This window comes from Etheostoma cragini, chromosome 6 (genome assembly GCF_013103735.1).
Source record: "Etheostoma cragini isolate CJK2018 chromosome 6, CSU_Ecrag_1.0, whole genome shotgun sequence".
In the NCBI taxonomy this organism is placed as follows: domain Eukaryota; kingdom Metazoa; phylum Chordata; class Actinopteri; order Perciformes; family Percidae; genus Etheostoma; species Etheostoma cragini.
In genome coordinates, this window is record NC_048412.1 from 8487739 (window position 1) to 8496785 (window position 9047).

The 9047-nt window shown below is 46.3% G+C and overlaps 1 protein-coding gene across 2 annotated transcripts in view; it reads right to left on the reverse strand.

Annotated features, from left to right (window-relative positions):
- Positions 1-240: 240 nt before the first annotated feature.
- The window catches only part of LOC117945892 (teashirt homolog 1-like), a 32901-nt gene continuing 24094 nt past the window's right edge, over positions 241-9047 (reverse strand). For both annotated transcript variants that reach the window (XM_034873625.1, XM_034873624.1), the window contains exon 3: positions 241-5058. In XM_034873625.1, the coding sequence (XP_034729516.1) occupies positions 1538-5058 (3521 nt within the window). In that variant the 3' untranslated portion in view covers positions 241-1537. The remainder of the gene's footprint in view (positions 5059-9047) is intronic.

A 9047-nucleotide genomic window follows, 5' to 3' on the forward strand; every position in this document is an offset into this window, starting at 1 on the left:
CATGAAAGCAGGCCTGCTGCAGAACCGTGATATGTACTGACAGTGAGATGAGGACATTTTGAATCTCGCCTCTGCAACGCAAAAGTATAACCAAAGAAAGAAATCCTATTACACTGCGTTGGGATTCGATCTGGGTGTGATCGCTTTAATCTGCCGCCAAGCAAATGCTTGAGAGTGAAATTTTATACGTGTTGAATTTGGTACACCACCATGACAAATGAACACACAACCACAAGTGTATGACTGTTAACAACTGCTTTGGGGTTTATTTTACAATTGAGAAAGAAACGAAACAAACTAATTGGTGCTAAAAAGTTTTTTTGTTTTTTTTACAATATTGTCGATAAAACATTGAAATGTATAGTAATTGTGCATCGCTTATTTATTTTCCACACCATTTCATGCATCAAATTGGATGCAAGTATAATTAAAATCATTTCTGTAAACCAAGCCGAAGAAGCTAAATTTGTATTTTCTTTAAAAAATGACATTTTGTAGCTCTATAGCATATATCTATATACACCATCTGTTTTTCTTTTTTTAATCATTTTTGTATATAAAATGACAATATAAAAGTTAGAGAATGCACACACCTTAAGATACAAAGAATGTTGAGCCATTTCAAATGGTGAGATATGTCTTATGGAGTACTGACATTTCACTGGTAATCATTTACATGTAACGGACTGCTCTCTTTACAGTTGAATAAAGCGACACAATTTAGAAAGAGAATGTTGTAACAAACCATACAACTGGAAAATTGCTATAAGGTGATACTTCACAACAAGGAAAAGGTTTTTGAGCAAACTTGCATACTGACGGCCATTCATTTTCACCGATTGACTCGTAAACCAGAAGCAGCATTTCAGTTTTCCCGAATGTTCACATGATCTTTTTTTTTCCAATACACTGACAGCTTTATGAGCAGGCCATTCATCATCAGAAACATTGCAGTGACAGAAACCCAAACAAAAGGAGAGGGGGAGAAATGATCATCCTTGATCTTTTAAAATCAATCTGATTTTGACAAATGCAAGATATTTCAAACATGTTCTCTTTACAAATTCAAAATTCAACTGTCTAAGGTGCTACTTCAGTCTTTCACGGTATTCTTTCATTCTTTTGGTGTATACATTTAATTTTCACCTTCATATCAAGTACTATACAGTTTTCTCTTCCACCAGTTCTTTTTCCACTCGCCACTTTTACCATTGAAGCAGTAGTTGTATTTTTGCCATGAAAAGATTAAAATCTCGTGTTTAACCTTGATTCACTAAAATACATGCACAGATCAGACAAATCGCATATAAATATATTACAAAATAAGTGTAAAAAAGCTTGGCAAAACAAAAACAAATCAACATGAAAAGACATGGTCCAGTCAGGCAGTTATCACAACAAAAAATAATAAGACCGATTTTTTTTCTGGCGGCTCAGTTCGGCCCAGTGCAGTAACTGTGAACAATGTCATTTTAGTGCAATGAAATTCTAGTCAGTTCCACAGCCTTCAGTCTCTACTCTCAGCTCGAGACCCCACCTAAACCTTCTCCATCTTTTCTAGCTTCTCCAGTTTCTCCAAAGCGGTGACAAACACCAGGTGGTCCTCTGGAGACTTGCCGTGGGTCTTGCTGAGGTGCAGTTTGACTGCGTGTTTGCTGACGAATGTCCGATTGCAAAGTCTGCACTGGTACACAGAACCTGTGTCGTCCTCTGCCGTGGTCAAGGCTGACAGGGGGCTGCCGAATGTCATTTTGTCTGTGATCACCTTTGAGGCAGCCTGCTGCTCCCGAAGGTGCTCAGTTGACACTTTGGACAGGTCTTTCAAGCTGAAGCCCAGATGAGACTCCAGGTGGTTGATGTAGGAGGAGGGAGTCCTGAACTGGGAGGCACAGTCACCACAGAGGAACACAGGCTGGCACGAGTCCATGTTCTTGAGAAACTTGGTGCCCCCAGTCCGTCTCAGCTGGTACTTGACATTAGCCAGCCAGTGGGATATGGTGGTCATGGAGAGGCCTGTGAACTTACAGATGTGGACCCTTTCCTGGGGGCCCAGGTCAGTCATGGCGTAGCGGCCCTCTGAGGTCTCCCTCAGGCTGGAGGCAAACTGCGCCTGGAGGATAAGGAGGTGCTGGGGATTCCAGTTGGATTGCCTCCCTTTCCTCTTCTGTACGGGGGAGAGGTCATCTAGGGCGTCCTCAAATGCACTGCCGTCGGCATCCGACTTCTCTGAGATGGAGGAGGGAGTCGAAGATTTGGGCGTCAGCCTCCCAGTGAGGTTCTTTACCATATCAGAAATGTCCATCAGAGCGTTCTCTCTCAGAGGAGAGGAGACTGAGTCTGGGAGGGAAATTAGGGGTTTGTTACCATTTACACTATTGTGGGTCAAGAGCGCACTGCTGCTGTTGTTATTGTTACTGTTGCTGTTAATGCTGGCCTTACTCTTACTCAGGTCTATGGGCTGGTCACTGCTTTCATACAACTGATAGGGGTTGATGGGTTCAGCTGGCTTGCCCTGAGGAGTTGGGTTGAAAGCCGGCTTCTCCATCATGCTGTTGCTGATTTTGTAAAGCATAGATAGTGGGTCTGCAGCTGGGCTTACTGGTTTCGAGGCCTTACCCAGGTGGGTGTTCATGATTGATTGGAGTGCACTGAGAGGGTTGATGAAAGGACTTTCTGGTGAGTGATCAGTGATTATGCCAAGACTGTTGCCATTAGTAACTGGGGATTGGCACATCTCAGAGCCATTCTTTGAATGGTTGTTGTGGCCATCTACTAGGCTCTCTTTGGGCTCCTTCTTGCAGATGAGCTCTGAATCTACACTGCCTGGGCTGCTACTTCTCATACCAGATGGTTTACCAACAGAAAGGTCATTTGGAGATGCTAATTGTTCTCTCTGCTCTCTCAGTGCAGGGGAGGGGGATTTTACTAACGATGGTGGCCGGCATCGGTCCAGGCTCACCATCTTCTCCTCCTTTTCTTTCTTCACAGTGGCAGCTTTCCCTGTCACTTTCTCCACAAGCTCTTCCATCGCAGTGACATTGCTCCTGAGGGGGGTAGGGGAGGAAGGGCTCCGAGGTGAGCGGATGACTGAGTTGGGGTCAGTTGCCAGGCCTCGTAGCCCACTGTTAAACATTGGCTGCATCTGGACACTCTGTATCATTGGGGGTAGAGAGCTCTTCATGGCACCATGCAGCTGATAGGCTGCATGAATGCTCGGGTAGCCACCCCATGTGGGTGTGCCTGTCTGGGCCTTACTTATGGCACTGGATACTGTGTTCTCAAGGGATTTAAGAATATCTAAACCCCCTTTTGGTGCTTCCTCCAGATCTTCTTCTCTAAGGTATTTATATGAAGTGGTGTCAGTCTCAGCTTTCTCACCTGAATCATCTCTCTCCTCCTTGATTTTTCTCTCCACTGGCTCACCGCCTTCACCCTTTTCATCTTCACCTCCTTCCCTCTTTTCCTCTGAGCCTGAGGAGAGGGCAGGGGAAACTGGCTGGGACTTAACACCACTAGGAACAGGGAGTCTGGTGGTGGTCGGTGGCAGTGGGATGGATTGAATCTTCTCTTCCACCACCGGATCAAATACCAGCTGTTTGCCTTTCTTGGATGCAGAATTTGTAACCTTCAAAAAGTGACCAGTAACCATCATGTGGGCAGTCAGCTGTTGCAGTGTATCATGAGAGCTCCCACACTCCATGCATTTGAGGATCTGGGCTTTACGGGCTTCAAACTGCCAAGTGTAGCTGGCACCATTCTGGTAGCCGTAGCGGTTGTTTGGTGTAACATAGGGGTTAGCTGCAGATTTTGTATCTTTGCCAACATCCCCAAGGGACACACTACCACCACCACCACTACCAGCATGGACAGAGTCTGGGGAGCATGGGGAGACTACAGCATCATGGATAGCTCGTTTTTTAGCAGAAGTGGGCATCAATTTAGTGGCCAAGGCTGGCACTGGTTCTTTGAGAGGCACTTTCTGGTAATGCTTGGTTTTGATCATATGAACGCTGAGATCTTGCAGAGACTCAAATGAATGGCCACAGTACATGCACTTCAGCACCTTCTGGGCGTCTTCTTTCCCCTCCATCTCCATCAGGGAGCGCTTACGTGGTTTGGACCAGCGCTTTCCCTGATCCTCCTCTTTGTCTTTGTTGTCATCTCGATAGTGGCCCGTCTCATTCATGTGGACAGTTAAACCCACCAGTGTGTCATAGGCAGCGCTGCAGTCTTTGCAGCGAAACTTGCTCGCACCAGTGAAAACAGAACCATACAGCTTGTTGTTCTGCCGGTAGAGCTGCACTGTGCTGAAGAGGCTGGGCTCTGGCAAAAGGTGGTAGGGGGTCTGCTGAAGAGTTTTGGCAAGCGCTGCCTGGTGCCAGTCATATGCCACACCACTACCATTACTCACCCCACCACTACTGCTCCCACCACAGCTGGTTGCACCGTGGCTGCTAACAGAGCTAGCTCCTGTGCCATTAATGTTGCCACTTGTGTGGTTGACATTGGTGCTGGAACTCCTGCCGTTATGGTGACTGCTAGCCATGCTGACCCCACTGCTTTTGTTTGTGGTCGTTGTTATGGAGACAGAAGCAGTAGAGGCGGGCTCTGGAGTGGTGACAGCACTGTTGACACTGCCAGCTGCAGCAGGCTTAGATTTCATGATGTCCATCGTGATGCTGGACCAAGAGGCATCTGAGATGAGGTTTGCATAGACGGCTTTCATCTGTGCCAGGCTATCCTGGAAAGAGAGGCCATTGTTGGGGCGGAAGGGCAAAGCGGTGCCTTCCCTGTCCTGACCGTCCCTGGAAGAGGTGCTCTTGAAGTCCATCAGCCGGTCGCTGGCATCACTGAGTGGAGACCCGTATCCAGCATCAGGGTTTGTGCCATTGCTGAGTGGAGAGTCTCTGTAACTAGGTGGCTGGCCTCCATCCACATCTTCCTCTTCCTCGTTGCACAGAAACTCAGTGTCCTGGCCGTCTAATGAGAGGCCGTCATCCTGCAGGTGCTCTTCCTCATCGTGATCAGCTGCCTTAAGCTCGTCTTCGGGCATGTACGCTGGAGAGAACGAGAGCAAGAGATTGAAGACAAAAAAGGGGAGAAAACAAGAGGAAAAAGAGGTCAGCTCAGTGAAATTAAAGATTTACAACACAACAGGACCACTGTCAAAATAACATGCAATGAATACTCAACGATGGGAAATGTAGGCTTTTATTCTCACCAATGTTAGTGTGTGTATGCATGCATGCATTTGTGTGGATTTCACACACATGTGGCTCTGAAAGCCAGTGGTGAAAAAAGCCTCCAAGGGAAAAATAAATCACTGAGCTTCTGACAGTTGTCCTTTTCCTTCCCAACTCCCTAGTCCTCCACACATGCCTCATGTTCCCCAGGAAATGACTGGCTGTTTGGCCTTGTTAGCCAGCTGCATGCTTGCATGTTCAACGCCCCCCCCCCCCCTTTCTCTTTCTTTCTCTCTTCCCCAAGCTTTATAGCCTTTCACACATCTAGTCAGCTAAGTTCCGCTCCTCACTATTTCAGGTTATGCAACTGATCAGCCAAGGAAGGAAACAAAACACTAATTTGGAGATATTGCAGCTTTTCCTTACCCACTCTGATGAGCTGAAGATAATTTTCACTTAAGCTAATAGGCAGGAACTGGCAAAACAATGGTACTTAGATTGGGAATGCCACAATGATTGTTGAAGGGAGGAGTCTGGGGCATTCGAAAATAGTGTTCTGTGATCCGAAATGGCATGGGCAAGGCCTAACAGAAAAACAGATTAAAAGAGTAAAGCGATAGGAAACTAAACAAGGCTGAGATGTAACAGGTTTACCAGTAAAATGTATAAAGGCAAATGAGATAGAAGGCTAGACCATGTGTATGTATATGTATGTGTGTGTGTGTGTGTGTGTGTGTGTGTGTGTGTGTGTGTGTGTGTGTGTGTGTGTGTGTGTGTGTTCGCATGCTAGGAAAAACACAACAAGCATCAGTAAGTAGGAGAGACAAGAGGTGGTTAGGGAAAGAACAAGTAAATGAAAAGAAGATGCGAAGGAGAAAGAAAAAGTGAGCAGGAGGTGGTGGGTTTGGCGGGCGGGGAGAGGGGGTGTAAGAGAAAAGGGAGAAAGAAGAGCGAGAGAGAGGGTGAGGAAGGCAGGGAGACAGGAAAGACGGCCCCCTAGCTTCTTCCTTTATCTCCTTCCTGCATGGTGAGATGTGTGTCCTAGATGCCAGTATCAGTCTCTCCTGATGAAACAGATGTGCTGTCAGCTTCAAACGGCACGCTAACCTGTCATATCATAATCTAAGTGGACATAATACCTGATGTATATACACTGGCAACATTTACTGCTGCCTGAGAGGAGATGGGTGGAGGAGGTGGGGGAGGTGAGCAGCTGCACCATCGACTGTGACTGCGTGATGATGTGCATGTGTGTGCGTGTGTGAGTGCCTCAGTAAGTGCCTGTTTGCGAATGCGCGTTTGTCCGCATGCTCCTCCTCCCATGCCTGTGTGTGTACTTTACGCACTCTGCAGCTTATACATGTTTGCTCTTACGGTGCGAACCTGAACCCACCGACCATAATATTGCCTATAAGTCTGAGTTCGCTGTGTGCTACTGATACACCCTTCTCCAAATGAGCAACATACTCGCCTAACGCCTGACAGGATTTCAGTGAAATGAGAGCACTACAGGAGAACCTGGCTGCGCTTCAATCCCACTGACAGACTGAGACCGAGACAGTTTCTAAAACTCCTGAAAATCCCTAACACAGCAGATTAGCATTATGTGCTGTACTCGCTACAACACATCTGCAGAGTGTCTACTGTTACACTGTCTTCCCCCTTTGCTAACCTCCTGTTCCAGAACAGGAGGCTATCAATACATATCAGCCATTTAATATAGAAAGCATCCTGCAGAAGGGCTATCTATTCCTTATGAGCCCACACGAACAATGCATACATACAGTAGGAATTACCTATGAGTGAGTCACTCACATTGGCTGCAGCCAAAGAATAGCTAAACCCTGATAGTTGGCAGTGCAACACACACAAACACACACACACACACACACACACACACACACACATACAGCAGGGATGAGAAGCAGCAGATCAGAAATATCACTGGATGAGTGACAAAACACAGACTGCAGCAGGGAGGGGCTTCGAACAATGAGCAGGTCGCCAGGGAACCCTTTGACGATTCCTGTCAATCAATGCCTGTCCTGCTATGTTGTCATGGAAACAACAAAGAGGGAGATATCAAAAGGAGCCAGACAAAAGACTGGCAGAGACAGACATCTGTAAAAATCACAGGCAGCGAGTGGACGGCTTTCGCAAACCATAAATGTAAAATATTAGGAATAAAACATGGCTAACATTGGTTTGAAATAAATGATTTCGCCATCTCTTTGGAGATGCTGCAACCATTCTGACAGGATACTTAAACCCAAAGCATTAGAAAGGGAAACTATTGACAGCTACGTATGAACTCTATCTGCTTAATCATGGCAACATGAAGCTGTGTAATTCTGACTGGCGACTAGATTTAGCTCTTTCTCTCGTCCTGGACGACCATATGCGGAGTAACACCAGCAGCAAGGGGAGGTCTTGGGAAGGGGCAGGGCTGGCGTGCCGTCCCTGGCGGTTTGGTTTGCCGAGTGGGTGATGGCTGTGAGCAGGGCCATCTGCACGGGCGCCAAAGCGCCTGTCACTTTTGCTCGAGGACGTGCCACCATCAAGGAGACAGGCGGCAGCGTGGCCAGGATACCACTGCACACTCACTGTCAGAAGCAGCAGGGATCAAGCCCCGCCACCAGCCACGCCAGATAAACAACAACACACACCAAGGAAGCAAGAATTAGCATCCAAGTGTATCACTGATCTCCCAATACCTACACATATGGTTAATACACTGTTAAAAAGGGAACTAAAATATGCTAAGTACCACAAAGGGTTTGTAAAAGCCCCTTTGGATGTTATAAAGAGCCTTTTTAAAAATGCATCATGCACAAATGGATTGACACACCCACTTTATGGTGTTATAAAGCAGATGTTATCAAAGGTTTTCATGTCTCAGGCTACAAAATATACTTCAGGCGACAGACCTTTATTTGAGTAGAGACAAGTGTGTGTTTTGTTCTCATCTTCCTTATTTCGTATCATTCTTATTTAAATAAGAGCGGTCCAGAAAGACTAGCACAACTAAAGTACACATGAAGCACTGTTGATTCTGATTTGTATCAATTACCTATCTAATTCACAAAGATTAACAAACGCTAGACGTCATTATAGATTTTGCATTTGCAATCTGTTTTCAGAGACCAGACCAGTGCTGAGAGAGAGAGAGACAGAGAGAGAGAAAACAGATGACACTTTGATATGGTGTTTTTTTTCTGATGAAAAGCCTGTGGTGAACGCCCTGTATCCTGTCTCAACACAACACTGGGCCTCACAATGGGACGACACGACCGACCTAAGTGCAGATCATCTCTAAAACATTCGCCTGTTACACACACGGCTTGACTCGTGTATGAATTGATTCTTGTCGCGATACCAAATGAAATACAACCAGACACATCAGTGTTTTTGGCAGGGAGTAAAGCAGAAACATATCACTCCTTTTCAAAACTTTGCTATCTTTCTCCGCCCTACCCAGTTTTGCCTTTTCCCTTTGCTTTGCTGAGAGTCTGCTCGTTGTTAAATCAATAAAACTCTCTGTCAGGCTCGCGGAGCTTCACCATTTGGCCGATGTCAAAGCCAAACAAACCAGATAAGAAAGGCAGAGAGGCGATGAAACGAGAGAGAGGAAAAAGAAGGGGATGAAACCAGTCAGCCTCCCCCTCACCACCACCAGCGCCATTTCTCCAACACCCCTCCTTCTATTTATTTACACACATTTCTCTATTTATTTGATGTGAGTTTGGGAAGAGGGGGCAATCACGGCAGTCATTTGCGGCACTAATGTCCAATCACGGGCCCCTTCACTCATGTGATTTAGGCAGTGTAGGAGTGGGTTCGCAGCAGAGAGTGGTGGTGGTGGTG